An 18,879-nucleotide genomic window follows, 5' to 3' on the forward strand; every position below is an offset into this window, starting at 1 on the left:
TCATGAATTACACACATCTGGGTTTTCTTTTGAGCTCTTGTTTTTGTTCTGTTTTCTTTTCAATCTCATTTTTTCTATTTAATCAAAACTCATGTTTCTATTTTCATATCTCTCATTATTTTTTGTCTCTCTTTACCATTTTCCATCCCTCTCCTTTGCTGCCGCTTTGTATAGATCTACCACTTTGCACGATGTGTCAGAAGATGAGTTTGAACATGCAACACCTGTCATGGTGCTGACCCCTGCTAGAAGGGAGTCCGGTAAGAAACAAGTGAAACGAAGGTTTAGGCGGAGAAAAGAGACTGGTGACAATGTAGAGCATTCAGAGAAGCAAAGAAAAGGGAAGGACTGCAAATTGTACCCAATGGTTGCAAACTCCAGATGCAATGCATTGCATAAGGAGACATCTGATTCTTCATCCTCAGATGAGAGTCAGTGGGCTCAAGCTAGAAGGAGAGCCCGAGAAAAGGTCAAAATGCCCAGGAAAGGGAGAAGGAGCAATAGATCGTGCAATAACCCAGATGGATCTCCAAATAACAATGCCATTGAACTTGTCACACTGGGGACAATGGGAAAAAAGAAACAAGAGGTGTCTGATTCTGATAACCACACTTTAAGTCACTGGAGGAGAAAAGTTTCAAGATGTAAAGAATCTTGCCTTTCGCTGTCTTCAGTATCCTCTCGGGAGGCGGGGAGTTCCTCAAGAAAATGTGGAAAAAACAGGGGAAAAAGCTACCCCCAAGATCTGCAGTCTTCATCTTACCTTAGACAAAATAAAGTTGTCAAGGAAGGCTTTATGGAGAGAGGCTCTGGCAGTGATGCTATGACAGTTCCAGATAATGGAGAACCTGTTGGGGCAGGGCCCAGTGTGACTGATGCGGTTCAGAAACCTCCTGTTTTATATGATGACTGGTCTGATGATTTAGAAGTATGCAGGTTAGTCTCTCATAAGAAAGATTTGATATTACCAAAAGGAATTGGTTATTGCCATGAATCATATGTGCCTTTTACCTGATTCTTGCTGTCATTTGGGTCTTTCTTTCTAACTACTGCTCAGTAACTATCTGTTAGGGGCTGTAATACATAGCACAAAATGACTGATAAAGATTTCTAAAGCTATGACACTTAACTCATTTAAAAACACTAGTACCACAGACTTAGATCCCCCGCCTGCAGCCCCAGCCCCAACCCACCTCCTGCTTGTTGACTTCTCCTACCAAGTTTGAGACACTGTGCACTCTGGCATAGTGCTGTGATATTTTAAATCTGGAAGAATGAGAATCAGAAAGTGAGAAGGAAGACCCAGATAGCTCAATGCTAATGGGATACAGAGACTTTCATTCTTAGGTGAGCAGTTCAAATCAAGCCCTGGTCTCTAGTGATTGAAATACGTTACTCTCGGTGACTGTTCATTAATCTACATGAAGTGAGCTGTTGGTCTCAAGTCAGTGCCCACTATATATGACATCCTTACAGCTGGCATTACTTTAGCGGTCTGAGCACATGTATTAAGGACTGTATCAGCACAAATACTGAACTGCCTTCCAGATCAAGACTGAGGTATGCTGGCATCCTGTGTGGGGGTTTGTCCTGCTGCTACCCAGGATGTGTTATGTGAATGAACAGAGGTCTTTGGTTTCCGAGGCTGTCAGTCTGGCACCATGCACAAGGACGGACCCTGGGAGGTCCATGGAATAATAATAAATTCAATATTTGAAGGAAAAATATATTGAAAGGAATTAGAATGGGATAAAGTAACATCAACAAGTTGTCCACTTAAGCAGAGAAGTTGCCTCAGAGGGAACTATCAAAGGCAAGGGTTTCAGATTGACATCACAACATTAAATCAGTACATGGCAGTGTGTCAGTGGATCTTAAAGCCAGATTGTGCTGTGAGTAAAGACACTCTTCAGCTTGCTGACCCCTCTAAACCAGTATATGAGTTTGGGGTAGTAAACTGAGTGAACCTGAGTAAACCAATTCATCAGTAATTTGAAAATATACCAGATAGGAAGTTATAGGGAAAATCAGGCATTAAAATTAATATTTCTTTACAAAAATGGACCCAATTCTCATTTACAGTAAGTCCCCTGGCAATGTAAATAGGCTTTACTGTAAATGAGAATCAGGCCTAATACATTGATACAGTAACTGAAAATGTTGCAAACTTCTTTCTTTTCTGGGAAGAATTGGTATGAAAATGTAAACAGAAGCAGAATGGGGAAATGAATACGCGCTGTGAAACTATATGGCGTGATACAGTGTACTCTGTGCCCTGCAATAAGCTCCAATGGTCCTAGTTAAGAAAATTGTCAGGCAGGAGAAAAACAGCCAGTATGCTTTTCCAGATTATATATGTAAGATATAATTATTAGTGGACCATGTGCTGTACACACCTCAATATGTTAGGTAAGCCACAACTCAGTGCCCTTTTTCATTATTCATTTTTGTATCTGCCTTTTGTCTCACCCTGTACTTACATTGTGAGATTTTGGGAGCAGGGCCCATCGGTTTGTTTTGTGTTTATACAGTGCCTGGTACAGTGTGGCCCCAATCCATGCTTAGGGCCGTGCCTGCTACTGCAATAAATGATGATGATGGTGATTTATATTACAGTAGCACGTTGAGGCCCAAACATATTGAAGCTCCTTTGTGCTAGTTATTGTACATACAGTAAGAAGATTCAGTCATTGTGAACTGAATATAATCTCCCCTTAACCTGAAATAAGTCTGTCCACTCAAGGGCTTGCACTAGTTTAACTAAATCAATTTTAAAAAATGAATTAAAGAAACTAGTGCAACTTTCTCATGTAGATTTTAGCCTCCTTGCTGCCCCAACTGGGACCCAAGCATAATTTTTTCGGGCCTAGTACAAATTTGTAACATGGGTCCACTCCCATACACATACCACAATCCCTCATCCCATACATACAAGCTCATGAGCCATGAAAAAAGTTTGATTTCTGATATTACTGTTACATATTCTACATTTCTGAAAAATGCCCACCCCCTCCCTCTTTGCTATTCTTGTTTAACATAACAACCAGCCTGAGAGTTTTACAAGTTTGCTGACTATTTTGTAACTTTTTGGTCATTATAAAGGTATTGTATCCTCTTGATTTATGGATTTTTTTATTCTAATGGACCAATGTGACTGCAAACATTTTCTAATTAAGCCAATTAACTTTAAAGCTTTATTTTTCTGGCCTTTTTCATTGCAAAATCATGAATTAACCCCCCAACTTCAATTTCTCTTGCAAGTTCACACTCAATAGACAAGATAGCTAGATGGCTTAACCGTTCTTGCCCCATTGCAGAACACCTGCAGTTTTTGATGAGTGCTAGCTTGCTGAAACTTCTTTCAGCTTCTGCCACAGTCACTGGCAATGTGCAAAAAATCCATAGGGCTATGCACACTTCATTGAAAATTGAAGTTGTTTTTTGTCAATCTCATTTAATAAGATACGTGGGGGTAGTTCATATTCTTTTCCAAAAATAGACTTGAAGATTTTTTTCAGGTGCAACATTTCATAAGGAAAATTCTCAGAAAGATCTGTAGGATACTTGTGAAGTAGACATTTAGAAGCCTCTTCCAGTTGCCCAGGGTCTAGTGTCACATATTTTAGGACTGAACAGAATGCCAAACAAATGTTATTGGTTGCTTTGAATCTGTGCTCTAATTCACAGATGACATTATTCAGAAGGAATGTTTTCGATGCAACTTTGGACAAAGACTCTGGTTCATTTTCAGAGATGATAGAACATAATTCCTCAGGCTCAGATGTCTCATCATGAAATTTTTTCTGTTTCATTCCTCTCTTCTTTGGCAGTTGTGCCAAAATTCCCATGCCTTCTGCTACAAGACATGTTTCCTGTAGAATTTTGGGCCACTGATCTCTAAGTTGTTTTTTTCTTCAGTAATATCAGCAATGAGATCTACCTCTGATTCAAGAGAGATTCCTCTGGCTTGTAAAATCTTGTTTCTGTCCTCAATACTTGAAAGAACTCTTTGTACCAGAAGCTAGCCATCAAAGGCATAAAAATGAGCTGAAGTACCTTTTCAATGCTTCTACTTGTGATTGAGCTTCATTTGCCACAGACACAGTCTCTGTATTGAAATCATTAGCATTTTGATTTTGTTCATCTGCTTCCCAAGTTAGTATATTGCCTGACTGCAGAAAGGCCTTGTCTGATTTGAAAAACTGAAGGATAGATTCGTGTTCCTTAGCTTCTTTTAGTTCCCTTTCTTTTACCTCCTTACGTTTCTGGCTGCCTGATTTGTATTTATAGCCACCACCAGACATGGCAGTAGGAGGTGTTTGTGTGACTGTGAGTGAATTAGACACTTACTCGCATGTATTTTGGGCCTGCAATCCTACCAGAAGCAGAAGCAGAAGCAGCAGCACTGGCACTCACTGTCTTATGGTGCTTTGCTTTGCCCCTCCCACCAGCTGTCCCTCCCTTCTGTCTATGCACAAGGAACTTTGGGACTTGTAGTTCTTGGTCTTGATAAGATCGACCATGTCACAGAGAGGAACACAAATCTGTCTCAGTCTCAAACGACAAGTCCTAGTTTAACTGCACAAGCACACACTCTCTATTCTACAAAAGGCCTGGCCCAGCAACTCACTATTCAGAATGTTCCTTGAGGTTGCTCTAACACCGCTTCTGATTGGCTCCAGCAAATCTCACAGGTACATAGATACATAGATAGATGGAAATAATTTTCTATAAATATCCTCAGGCATGATCTACAATTTAACCTCAATTTTTTCCTCATGGTAATAGGGGTTGCAGCCGGGGCAGGGGCCCCAAGGCCTGTAAAGTGTACCCTTCCCTCCCCCATGTGGAGGTCCTGGCCCCAACCCGTGAATTCAAACTGTTTTCAGATACAAGCATGGACTCCATTTTCCTCTTTATTTCTCCACCCACCCAGATTTACTATGACTGTCCTGGGATTCTATCTGCAGAACTGTGGCAGCTACCTAGTCCACATTTTGCTCATCCTGGGGCACAGAGGAAAGGAGGAGAAAGGTCATTTAGGGGAAGAAGGATGCCAAAGAACGGTTAAAGGAAATCTAATCTATCATCTTATGTGTTTCTCAAGCATACTTTCCCTACAGTGTGCATGCACCAAAATAAATGTGTGGTACATTAGATGGGGTCAGAAAGTAGGAGACAGGAACACCTAGGGAATTACAGAGTGGGGAGTAGAGGGAACTGAACCTCAAGAACCTTTAAGGTTCAACCATCATAGCTGCTTTTACATTTGCCTGGTTTGAGCTTGGAAATGAAACCTTCAAAGGTTCACATAAAACGCAGGCCCAGGCTCAAGCAGAGTGAAAAAAAGGGCTGTCCAGCTTAGAGACGGGTGTGCCCCACTTGACCTCATGGTAAACATTAACATGGAAGAGGCATAGGAAAGAATTGGGCACCTTTATGAGAAGTTGGCAAATTTCTCTACCTGACTCTTTGCCCCATCTTGTGCTAGTATTAGATACGGATAGGATAGAAATGGGCATCTTTTTACTCCACCCTGATTCTATTAGATATGGCCAGGATTGGAATGTGTAAGTGCCTTGGTTGAATCCAAGTGTTTTGTCCTGGTTTGATTATAAAAATAAGTAAAGCATGTTTTTTTCTTGTGGAGATTTCTTACTAATATGCTGTACTATTGTAATTTTGCTGCATACATTAGTTTGCTGTCTAGTTTATTATAAAACCTCCCTGTTAATATACTAACATCTAATACCTGCTTGACCCCTGTACCTACTTTCGGTATTCACTCTGAAAACACACACAAACACATGCAACGCAAAATAGAAATCAAAGTGTGATCAAAATCACTAAAGAAATCATCACAGGCATGTATAAAATTAGATAAATGCTTGAACAGAGTCTCAGCCCTGATTTTGCCAGCTTTGCATTGCTGAGGCAGCTCACAAATGCAAGTGGAAAGCTACCCTAAAGAAGTAGCCAAAATTCCCCTGATATCAAGAGGAACGAAGAAGAGGTGGGGCAGAGTACAGGACATTCCACCTGAGACCTGGGCAGCTATGCAATCTGTGTGACTGCTGCAGCCAGCATAATTTAAAGCACTCCTTATGCTTAGGTTCAGAGGAGCCACCTTTTCTGTGCCACTCTGCTCTGCTCTCAGGGAGTGTAAACTTGGCACAGATGAGAATCTGTCCTCTTCTTTTAAAACGCTGCCATGTTAACCGATCCATAATTCCCCCCTTTCCTCACTCTCAGGGTAAGTGCTGTATTTCTTGCAGTCATTCCTAGATGTATCACCTCTGGAAGATTGTACATCTAGGAAGGATGCTATAAAATCAAAGGCATACTAATTTTTCATGGCTCGTAAGTTATTTTACTTGTTAAATTTGCATACGGCTACACAGAAGGGAAAAGATTTATTACCCGATAATACTGATTCAGCTGAAAGAAACATACTAATTACTGTGGAACAAGCTGCTTAGCTTTAGTCACCAGCTGATTTGTAGTTTCTTTTCTTAAATTCAAATTTTTCTTTCAGGGGAAAAAACGCATAATTAAATATTCACTTTGGGGTAGGTGTATGTGCTCAGATTGTACTCACCTCTTCTGCACAGCATACCATGGCATGTAGCTCATACCACACATATAAAGGTAGAGTGTATTCAGAGTGAGTAAAGTGCTGCCAAAATATTAATAAGGCGCTCCCTCCAAATTTTCCACATCAGTCAGTGAGGCATATTTACTGCAGCGTTAGGCTGGGTGGCTGATTTGGGGAATGGACACCATAGCTTCTTGAGGTCGGACAAATTTCCCCTCATGAGTGGCGGTCTCCTTTAGCTGATGTAGGGGGTTAGTAGGAGAAGTGAATTTCTGCATGGTAGAGGGGCTCTCTGTTCTAGCTACTCAAATTCCAAGATGGCTGGGCAGGCAGGTAGTGACAAGGAGAAATGCAGGACTTAACTAATATCAGCAACTTACCTCTCTTCCTCGTGCAGTATTGGAGCTGCTGATGGCAGGGTGTATGTATGTACAGTATTAGGCTTACAAGTTTTGTCTCCCATGTGCTCCTAAGAAATGTGGCTGGGGATACAAGAAGAGTCATCCCTTTGCAGTATATGCAGTGGCTGTGGGAGTGGTTGGTGTACCTGTGATGTGGTGGCTACCTCAGCAAGTATTGTAAAATTCAAAGTCTTAGAGGGCTGAAAATTTTCAAAAGCAGCCCCAGGCTTAGCATTTTGGAGGGGGGAATGTTTTGCTTTCCCCTTCTTTTACCTCCGTGTAACCAGTTCCTGATCAGCAGGATCTCGCCACTGTGCACATGAGAAGCCTAGGGATTTTGAGAAGAGCTACATGTGTTTTATACATGGAAGTTGTGTGTAGTAGGTATTCTTTTGGTACTTTGACAGCATCCTGCTACAAAAATGGAGCTAAGTTTCTTGTTCATTTGTACCCTAGGAATTAGTTTGTTTTCAAGACTATATGAAAGTTGAGGTTTTCCTTGGTGCAGTTCAAAACTCAGCTCTGTTAAAAAGGGGGTCTTGTAAGCACCCACAGAGACCCTGAAAGTCAACAGTGTGCATAGTGTACGTATGTTTATCATAGGGTGAGCAGATAACAAGTGTGAAAAATCAGGACAGAACTGGGGGGTAATAGGCGCCTATATAAGAAAAAGATCTGAATAATAGGACTGTCTCTATTAAATTGGGACATCTGGTCAGCCTAGTACTGTGGGCACAAATTGGGTAATTGCATCCCTAACGACCCATTTGAGTATGTTGGATGGAATTTTTAGCCCTGCTTAGCATTGGTGTAACTCTGCTCCCTTTAGCATTGACTTCAGGAGAAGCAGAGTTAGGCCAAAACTAAGTGCTTTTGAAAATCCCATCTGTAATTGTCCATTTAGTACACCCACTTTGTTATTTGCATGTGAAAATGCACTGAGTTTCTTTACTGGGAATAGCAAAGTGGTAAGTGCCCAGGAGCTTTCAGACTGCAGCCAAGTTTGCAAACCAAATACATTACTACACTCTATTGATTGGCGAATGCAGGCTTTGCTGCTGATTTGTGGGCTCTTCCTTCGGCTTCGCAATGAGCTTGATCTAAAGCCCAGTGTGTTCATGGAACACTTCTCAGTGACTTTGTTTTGGGCCCTATATTATTCCTAAAGGAGGGAGACTGAAATCATGGGCTGGATAGTTTAAAACGCAGTTTATGCTACTATCATGGGTAACTACGTGGGCTGGATATGTCCCTAGTGTTACTCAAACAACCCTGGGGCCCTCCCTGGGTTGCCTTATGGGCCACAGCACTGTCTGGAATCTCTGCAGCCCAAGCCCCCAACACACCCTTATGCTAGGGCTTGTCCCTTGCAAGATCCTTGGAGGGCAATCCTACAGTTGTCTTCCTCAATGCCTGTGCTGAGGGACTTTTCCCCCTGGAGGAAATGGGGCTATTTATGTCTCCTTTACAGCTCTGGGGCCAAGGTGAAGATCTCATTTCTGGAATTTCAACATTGGAATTATGAAGACGTGCTAGTTAGAACTGGTATTAATTTAGAATCAATGACAGACTGTCGGTTGTGATAATATTACTGATGAAAGAGCACTGAGAGATTTTTTATTTTGACTGTGATTCTATTTTTGATATAAAAGGTTTTTATAAGATTGATCCAGTCATTTCAAATGCAGTTTCTATAACAGTAAACTGTAACTCGTTGAAAATATGCATTAGTTTAAAAGAAATAACAGTTTAAAATAAGACAGGATCTATCACCATAGCAAAATTAATTATATGCACAGTAAGATCCTGATTTTCTGAACTTCTTGAGTGACAACAAATATGTTCAGATAAATGAGAGTCAATAGTCAGGGAGTGAATGGAACAGAGAGATATGCTTAGAGATCATTAGAAAGGGAGGTTTGGATGGAGGGACTGGTAATGAAGTCTGCATAATCCACTTTAAACATCACTTTAATAAAATCAGCTTTTTAGTAGAAAAGTTTTGGTGAATATATTAAGTTGATTTGATTTCTTGTTTGTTTTTTAAAATAATCACTCTTTCTGGACTATATTATGAGTACTTCAGAAGAAATGAGATGAGGCATTATTGCATTCAACTGCAGAGATAACGAATTTAAACATCATGTAAATTATATTACATGGGATACATGAAAATATAATTATGAAATTATAAAACTTACGAAATCATTATTTCCCTACATGAAATCAAGTGTTTATAATTATGTATCCGCTATCTATAAAATTAACATATGTCTTATTGGTACTGAACTTTAATCATGAACTCATCAGGTTGAGATTCAAAGAGAAAATAGTCTACGGCCTGGTCTACACTGCTGGAAAAATTCGGTGGCAGTCGACGGGAGTATGCAAACTACGCAGAGTAGATTGTGTGATTCCCGTTGACTTCGCAACTTCTGTTTATCATGCCGTCTCCACTGCACTGTGCCAACAGGAAATGCATACACATTGACTCATTTTTGGGGAGGTGGTTTTATTAGATCAACTTCCGGATCGAATGAGCATGTGTTCACTGCCACTCAATCAAACTGGAAAAATCGATCTGTCAGCAGCGAATTTGCCACCGTCAGTGTAGACATAGCTCAAAAGTTGAGAAAAAGCCTGGGAAGAAACAGGCCTTCTAAGATTAGTCTTGAGACGAATTGGTTAACTAGAGATATATTTATTTCCCCCACATTCCGTCACATTCCCTCACATATATTTATTAACCCTCACATGAGGATATTAACATTAAAACCTAGATGCTTAGTGTAAATCAATTTAGAGCCATTTATTTCAATGGAACTACGCCGATTTACACCATCTGAGATTTTGACCCTAAATTCTGAAATGTGAACATCAGTGATGTACCTGCATTGGTTAAGAAAATATAGTTTGTTTATATCTCAGGAATATTTAGGACTAAGTTCACCCACTAAGTATGTTGTGTCATGTCTGCTGGCAAAGCTTGCAAATGTGTCAGTTACCAACAAAATGATGATCCCATTATAAAGGAGGCAGAATCTAGGGGCTGTTTCCACCCACATTAAGACCACCTTATTCTGCCTGATCAGTGAAATGAGTCCTTACTGTAACTGAGAATCTCTTTGAAAAAGAAAGCCCTTACTTCCTTTGTAATTAAAGCATGGGTCAGCGATTCTTTGACACACTATACTAAGTTCACAGAAGTTAGCATCCATAGCAACATTCCAAAGTAAAAAGTTAATAAACTTTTGAAATTAGACTTTAAGCAACAGAGTTTTAGTAATGGGCACAAATCGAAGCAGGGAGACTCCAGTAAACTAGGTAGTCCTCCAGTTTTAGCGGGAAATAGCAAAAAGTTAAGACTTTTTGAACCATGTTTAACAGATTTTGGGGGGAGGAGAGGGAGCTGGTGATGGTTATAATCAATGAATTACTTATCCAAATTACTTCAAATTTCCTAGAAAAAGCTACCCAAACTTGAGATTGATAGGACTTCTTTTAATGAATTTTATGGTGGCAGGGACAACTTTTAAGCATCAGGCTTATAATGGAAACTTGGTAGCAATCTTCAGTGAGAAGAGAATTCATTTTTTTCCTTTCATTCTGAGCTTCTTGTACGGCTCACCTGTTTGTAACAGCTCTCTATAAGAAATAGGGGCCTTTCCTGGAGGAGTGATCACAGCTCAGGCTGGTACTCAGAGTCGCAGAAATGTGGTGCAATGAAGAAGCAGTGTTTAGTATACGTAGATGTTGCTCGCTATGTTGCAGTTTATTAGATAAGTGTCCTGTATAGTAGAATTTTGGATGTCAGAGGCCTGGTCCACACTAGGAATTTACATAGGTATAGCTACGTTTCTCAGGGGTTTGAAAAATCCACACCCCTGAGAGATGTAGCTTATACCAATCTAACCCAGGTGTAGACAGCTTTAGGTTGATGGAAGAATCAACCTAGCTACCACCTCTCAGCGGTGCAGCTGTGCTGCTGTAGCATTTTAAGTGTAGATAAACATCTCTTGAACAGGGCAGGGAGTTGTTGCTTTCAGCATTTATCTCTGATTAATAGGGGCATAGAGGCTATTGGCTGATGTGTATATTTCAATTAAAGTTGTGAGTTTGGTTCCTTAATCCTAAATTTTGCTGTGTTATATCTTGTTTTGCCCCAATTTCAAGGGCACTAGCAGTGCATTGGGGTAGAATAAGTTGTAACTATTGACATGGTTAGGCTGCCTGTTCATCAATTATAACGGAAGATTAATACAAGAATTGTAGACAAAATAAATCGTTCATAGTCTGCATTCCCTAGTGCATTTTGCTCTTGACTCTCTTTATTCTGATCACGTTTTGAGAAATCAAGAGAGCACCTTACCAGAACCATTATGAAATTATGTTAGTGTGGTACAACATTTTCAAAAGGTGTTTTTCTGTATTCAGATAAAGACAGTTGACTATATAGCATAATGGAAGGGCAGGAATGATAGAGGAGAGGTACACAAATTGATTACATTCAATATGCAGAATTAATGTGCTTCATTCACACTAGGTTTAGAGGGAGAGGAAGACCAATTTGTCATTTAGATTATTTTATACTGAAAAACTGGAATAGAAAGAAAGAAAGTGCGTGATCAGAAGACAAGTCTGCCAAATGAAGGAGAGAGAAACACAACTTGCTGTTATCTAGTGCTGGGTGAACTATCCATAGAGAATAATTTATTCAGCAAATTTAATTCTTTTCCCTGTTGATAAATTATCTGAGCTGCGTTTGAGTCTTACAAATATGGTAATTTGCTGTGGGTTGTTCACACACTATTTGCTTTGACTAAACATTCAGTCATTCACTATTTTGTGGCGTGTGAGTGACACTGATTCTGTTCCTGACTGAAATTTTTATAATGGACTTTTCAAGATTGCCAAACTGTAGAGAGAGCACTGTGTGGATCCTGTTACAGCTGTGTATGGAGCTGGTCCCTTTCTGCCCAGTTAGGATAATCTGAGGGCTGCTCAGTAAATTATGCTGGATGCTAATAGCTCCAGGAATCCCAAATCACAGTCAGGGATTGGTGTGGAACAGTGCCTTTCCTTTGGCCATGCTCCCTTCCAGCAGCAGAAGGGATGGCACAGGAGTGTCTTTTCCACTGGAGATTCATCCTTGCACTGGAGTAATCCCTCCTGAGATGAGAAACATTTTACACTTTGGGGCCAGATTGCATCTGCCTATTTAAGTCTCTCTTCATTTAAAAAGAAAAATTGGGACAAGTGTATCCTTCTTGTTGGTAGGTGGGTGGCTTCACGTCCACTAAACACATGTACCTGGATAGGTTTTTTCCCTCTGGTCTGTGAAAAGAATTTAGGGCAAAATTCTTTTGGGTTACTTCTCCCCCAAGGAAGTACCTGAAAGTATGGCTAGTGTGTGATCCCCCTTCAGGATGCTGTTGTGAGGCCCCAGGAGCAGAAGCATCCTTCCATCGGACGCCTTTGTGCCTGTTTCAGAACAAATGCAAGTACAGCCTGATGCCACGATAGTGGGGATGGCCAGCAAGAGAGGGAAAAGACTGTGCAAAGAGCTGCTTTCTGTGGCTTTCTCACAAGGTAATGGGTCCTAATGTACTCAGTGAATTCCTTAAATACCTAAGAAATAGCAGGGATTTCAAATGACAATATAAACTGTCCATATTTAGCCTCATTTACAGCCATTCAGCTTCATGAAGGCAGCCATATATTCCTTTTTAGCTGCTCCCCATAGCTGGCAGCACGGCTGGTTTATGTATCATGCTATCACAGAATGCATCTGACCTCTCTTCGGTCTCTGAAGGTACTCAGAGGTGTGATGTGCAGCTCGCGTAGACATCGCCATGCTAGTTTTAATCTAGGTTGCTCACTAAAATTGAAGGGAGGACACATCCACACCTGCTTCAGCATGGGCTACAAATGGAAGTTATGTTCCCATCGGGTCCGGTAGACTTGTGTAGTCTGCACTGAAGCCCACACTGACACATCTTCACTTTTGTTGTTAGCAAGGTAGCTATATTAAAGTGAGGATGGCTATGTCTACACAAGCTACAGTTCACATCCCTGGCTGTGGTGACAGGTACACTGAGAGCTTCAGAAAGGCTTTTATGATGCCCAATGGGCTTGCACAGATGTAAATGAGGGAAGAATTTGGCCCTATGCAGTTAAATGAAATATAGTGACATCATATATCTTCTGAAATACCTTGATTTCTTATTTTCCAGACTGAGATATAGGAATGAATGTGTGGGAGATCAAATAAAGGACACATTCTCACAAAGATGCATTTAATTGGTGCATCCATGCTCTCACATGAGTGTGGAAAATGAGTTACTGCATGGCATTTTGTTCTTGTTTATTTCCCAGACTGCATGCACAATTAGATATTTCACATGTAGACTTTAGCTGTGCCTTTTTGAACATGTAGCCATCAGTGATGCAAGTTATAGGAAAATATGAATGTGGATATCTTGTGGATAAGGGATTGTTTTAAAACAATTTTAAATCTATATTACCTTTGGATTCTGGTGTTGCCAGTGTTAGAGTTTATATTGTCACTTGAAATCCCTGATGATAAAATTATGTATTCGGATATGGCTTTATACATAAACGTACCAAATGTACCCAGAATCTTTTGTGATGTAAAGTCCACTCGGGGTTCTGGTATGCAAAGTGCCTTCCGTCTCCTCTCTGTTGGGGGTTCTGTATGTGGCCAATGCCACCCTGAAAACACTGGGTGGAAGGTCATGTATGTAGAGATGCACTGATTCAGTGCATAATCCTAATTAGTCTCAGATGAGAAAACTCCTTCAGAACACTTTGCAGAGATCAGCTGATGGACAACCTAAGAGTGGACTACTCACCAATGGTAGTACAATCCCTACGATGAAGCAGGCAAGGCTGATGCAGGATAGTGGAATATGTTCTTTGCTGAAGCAGCAGGAATGAAATTGGCCTATTTTCTTAATTATTGAAGTGTAGAGATGATTAGTGAAAAACAGGTTAGGATAACTGCTGTTCTCCTTAATGAGGGCAGAGATTAGCAGCTAGTCCCCCTAATGAGGGTAAAATTGTTACCCTGCATGTGATGGGAAAAATACAAACCTATTGCAACCTATCTATATCTCTAAATTATAGGCAGTGCAGGTGTGACACTTATTATCAAGGTTGCCTGACAGTTTCTATTAAAAGACTGTATTTTCAGTTGCTAATAACTTTGCCAGACTTTAACCATAGGGACTGAAATAGCCCATGCCAGCTGTTTGCCAAATGCTGAATATATTTTTGTTTAGCTGTTTCAAAAACAAGATTATGGAAAAATACATTGTTTTGTCCATGTTTTTTTGTTTAAAAAAAACCAAAAAGCCTTACAACCCTTTGGTTAAGAAACTCTAGTGCCTCTATGCTTCGTAGCAGGGATTTGAAATTTGGTAGGGGCGGGGGTCAGCCTCATGTCAAGAATATGAATTTTGCTGTCCATGTGAAAATCCACACAAATATGGTCAAGTTATGAGTCTCTGAAAATCACAGTTCTCAAATTCCATCCTTTCCCTTCCTGTACTCCCCTTTTTCATTCACTACATATCCTTCCAACTTCAACAACAAATGAGGCAAGAAAAAAGAGGGGGAAAGGCATCAGGGGCTTTGTGGAAGGAAGTAGTGTCTGATCAAGTAACTGGAGATTGTATCATAATGCATAGCGCTAGGAGGATGAATTAAGATTGCATGGGAAACCTTAATTTGAGTATTTCCTAACTTTTGATGTATGACTGTGCAACTGTAATAATGTTCTCTTAACATAGTAATTTTGGATGTAATATTTATAAGATAAAACTAAGGTTGCACAGTTATGTACTCAAAAGTCAAAAGATGATACAGTTAAGGTTTCAGGTACAACTTTACCTCTGTCCTCTTCTGTGTATTCACTATAGTATTCATTTAATTACATGATACATATAATTTGTCACATAGTGCAATATGTTAACATGCAGTTTTTCTGCAATCTTTTAATGTAAATGTTAGAGGTGGTCAAAAATTTTCACACACAAATGTCAAAAATAGCTTTTTAAAAAAACATGAAACTTCATGAAAAATTGTCAACGTCACTGAAACTTTCCATTCTTCTCTAAATTTTAATTTTAATATTTTCAAACTTCTCTTTATTTAGTTTACTGAAAGATGTTTTCTGAAAAGCTTTGAAAACAGTTTTTTGAAAAAAAATTTATATAAAACATTGCAGAATATTTAATAAAATATGGAAATTAAGAAATGGAAACAATACTGAAATTATTCATAAAATTTTTTTTTTAATTTAAAAATTGTTTTCCTGGTGCATAACAAATAAATCTGGTCTCTGCAAATAAATAATATCCATGAGTTCTGACTTGCATACATGCAGAGTAGCATATAATTCTACCAGATGCTAAATGTGTGGCATGTATAAAGGTAGAAAGAATTGTATGATTGAGAAATATTATCTGATTATGTAATTATCAGGCGGTAATTTGATGTAATGTACTTAAATGTGCTCGGCATGTAACTGGGCGCTGGATAACATTTTCATTAAGAAACTAGAACAATGCAAAATCAACACTGCATGCATTAAATGGACTAAAAACTGCCTGATAGGACTCCTCTATTTAACGTTTTTATCAATGATATTGGAGGAAAACATGAAATAATCACTGATAAAGTTTGCAGCTGAAACAAAGATTGAAGGAGTGGTAGGTAACGAATAGGACAGGCTACTGATACAGAGCAATCTGGATCTCAGTATGCTGGGTGAAAGCAAACACTGTGCATTTCAATATTGCCAAATGTAAGGTCAGACATCTAGGAACAAAGAATATAGGTCATACTTACAGGTAGGGGCACCATCCACAGTGAGTCATCAAGGGTTAATGAGCTGCTTGGGCCAACTCAGCCCTGCTCTGCTACATGTGCACTCGCTGTCAGGTAATGAAGGGGCAGGTAAAAAAGGAAGAGGAGAGCTCAGTAGTGAGCTGATGAGGGAGAAGAATAGAACTCTTACCCTTTGCTTCCTGAGAAAGGACCAGCCCAGAACCTCTGCAGATATAGATAATTAAAGGTTGCTGTCCTGTGAATCTTATAAGATATTTATAAAACCTCTTGCACTCAGAGTGCAACTAACTCATTGAGGCATCTCCCCTGAGGAGCCCTGCCTCAGTTACTGTGTACACTCTATAGCCACTCTATAGTATACTATGTTCATGAGCAGGTATTTTTAACACATTGAACTGTCATTGTTTAAACAATTCTGTGCATGCTCAAATTGTGATTTTTAAATTGACTCTGACTCAACCAAATATCTGATTTTCCCCAGTACAGTCAAAATAATTCCCTCAAAATGAAGACTATTTCTCTGCCATATTTAAGTCAGGGGGAGCTGGGACTCCCGCTTTAGGCCCCTTTGAAGAGCTCAGCCTACCCTTTTGACAACAGTCAGTTCAGTATTAAAACTTGAAAAAAAAACAAGACTTTTTTTATAGTAGGGGGAAAGAGTATTTTTCCCCATTTAACTTATTCCAAAAGTGCCTAAACAATTGGTACTCAAACTTTTCAAGGGTTTGGTGGTAGGGTATGTGTGTATGTATACATCATTTAATGTTTGTTTATATGTATTAGGGCTGTCAAACTATTAAAACAAATAATCACGTTTAATCATCAGACTAAAAATATGGTTGTGATTAATCCCAATTTTAATCACACTGTTAAACAATAATAGAATACCAATTTAAATTAACACTCTAGAAGAAAATCTTTTAGGATGTGAAATTTACAACTCAGGATAGGTAGGCAATGTTACAGCAGTGAGGTAGACATGGTCAGTTACTATGCTGGTTCAAATCCCTCCTGAGACAAACATTCACATGGTTACTTTGTCTTTAGGCAAGACGCAATGCATCATTCAAAGCCAATCTTTTACGGGTAAATAAATTACAAATAGAACAAAAATACACAGAAGAGAAGAACACTTAATATGCTGAAAATTGTTTCTAGAATCATTTCCTCTGGACATCATTTCTATTGCTAGAATGTTTGCTTTCTCATTACATGTTTTTGATTTATATTTCAAACAGTGTTTTGTATTAAGTGTTTCTACTGAAGAATATTTTTGTTCCTTTCAAAGTAGTGCTGTCATTTTATTTGCAGATCCCAATGGAATTTTAGCTTGATATTTTAGCTTTTCCAATAATTTAAAATGATTTCAGCAACGACTGAAAAAGACTCTTGGGTCCCAATTTAGTTGTCTAATTTCTAAATGGCTTAAATGCTGTAAAATAAATTATATGTAACTGGAATTAAAATGAGCAAAGCCTTGTATTTTCCCTTTGGGAAATACCTTTAATTTAAAAAGAAAGTGATTTAGCTTTTTCATGTAACATTTTACACAGAAATAAAACTTTTATCTAAATTGGCAAAGGGTAAGACTTACAAATTACCATTAGCAAAGTGGTAAGACCATAACCGCATTCACAACACTTTAATCAACTGTTGGGAATGCACATGCTTTAGCAAAATAGCTATTTATTCATTTTTAAAAAAAATATGAATCCTATTTGAAGGGTGGTTTCAATAAAAAGTTAGTATACAGTGAGGACACATAATAGCCGAGGCTTCAATTTGTCACGGTTGGATGGGTTAGCACAGGCTGGAACATGGATGGATTTTTTTGTAGAACCTGAACTTACCTGAACATGTACAAAAACCTAATGTGGTGTTCAAGAGTGAAGATTTGTTCCATTGAGTAATGTGTAGGCACCATTATCAGATCACTGACACTGCGGAGACAGCTCTCCATTTCATGTTTTCTTTTTAAGTTGCATTTTCATTTCTGGCTATACATCTGGAAGAGTGATTCTGTTCTGCTTTTTCATTTCTGTAGACTTGTTTCTTTGGCTATGGACCAGGCTGTTGAAAGACAGGGAAGGGAGTTGGGTTTTTCCAATGGCACTTTTGGCATAAATCAACTCTTACTTGTCTTTCAAATGTCCTCTTTCTTCTGGCAATAAACTAGGCAGCCTATGCTACTGTTGTAGCCAATAGTTATAGCAACATATTTGCAAGCTTTTGCTCACCCTTCTCAGGATTCATGTCAACTGCTCATGTATCCTGATGAATACGACACTCCTTGCCAGCTTCCCCAGTGTAAAATATATACAGCATGACAAACCCCATAGGAAACAGACTGGACACAGTTGTCTGTATATTGCAGTAAGAGTTTTTCCTTAGGTTTACTCATATTCTTCTGCAAATTCTGTTGCTTGTTACACAGTGTTCCTTTTCTACATTCTAATTGCCTATTGCAAGCTTTACATGCCTCTGAAGGACTAAGTGCTGTGGTTACCACTTTTCTGACTTGAGGTTGATGTGGTTTGTGTATGGATGCATTGCTTGTGGCTTCCTCCCTCCTTCCCCCCTTCTCCGCCCCCACCCTCCAGTTTGCCTTTTAGGACATCCATTTAGCTTTTGTGAGTGTTTGTTGAAATTAAACTTCTTTTTAATGGGCAGCCCTAGAACAAAGTCCTCTGTTCACCTGCAGAACAATCCTTAGCCTTTCTAGAGACACTGTCAACAAAGGTGTCCGTAAGTACCAGTTCTGATTATTGTGTTTTTTGGTTTGATTTTAATGTGGACAGATGTTTACTAAGAACTGACTGAGATCACCAAGTCATTTGACCTAGATAAGACATCAGATAATAGCACTGGAGGGCTCTACTGACTTCAACTATGTTTGAAAGCGCTGTAAAAAAAAAAAAAAAAAAAAAGCTGTGTATCCCATTACCAGCTGGGAGTCAGTCTGTGGCCAGCCCCCACAAGGTGCATGCAAACCACCTGAGTGGCACATCTACA

At 39.3% G+C, this 18,879-nt stretch overlaps 1 protein-coding gene across 2 annotated transcripts in view; it reads left to right on the plus strand.

The window, feature by feature from the left end:
* Positions 1-18,879, plus strand: part of MARCHF1 (membrane associated ring-CH-type finger 1) — a 256,179-nt gene that overhangs the window by 201,179 nt on the left and 36,121 nt on the right. Inside the window, exon 5 of one of the 2 annotated variants that reach the window (XM_067551796.1) lies at positions 175-936. The exons of the other annotated variant lie outside the window; for it this stretch is intronic. Within the exon in view, the coding sequence (XP_067407897.1) occupies positions 175-936 (762 nt within the window). The remainder of the gene's footprint in view (positions 1-174; positions 937-18,879) is intronic. 2 annotated transcript variants of the gene reach the window in all.

This window comes from Emydura macquarii, unplaced genomic scaffold (genome assembly GCF_026122565.2).
Source record: "Emydura macquarii macquarii isolate MOO-44397 ecotype Brisbane River unplaced genomic scaffold, CSIRO-AGI_Emac_v2 contig_1363, whole genome shotgun sequence".
Taxonomy (NCBI): Eukaryota; Metazoa; Chordata; order Testudines; family Chelidae; genus Emydura; species Emydura macquarii.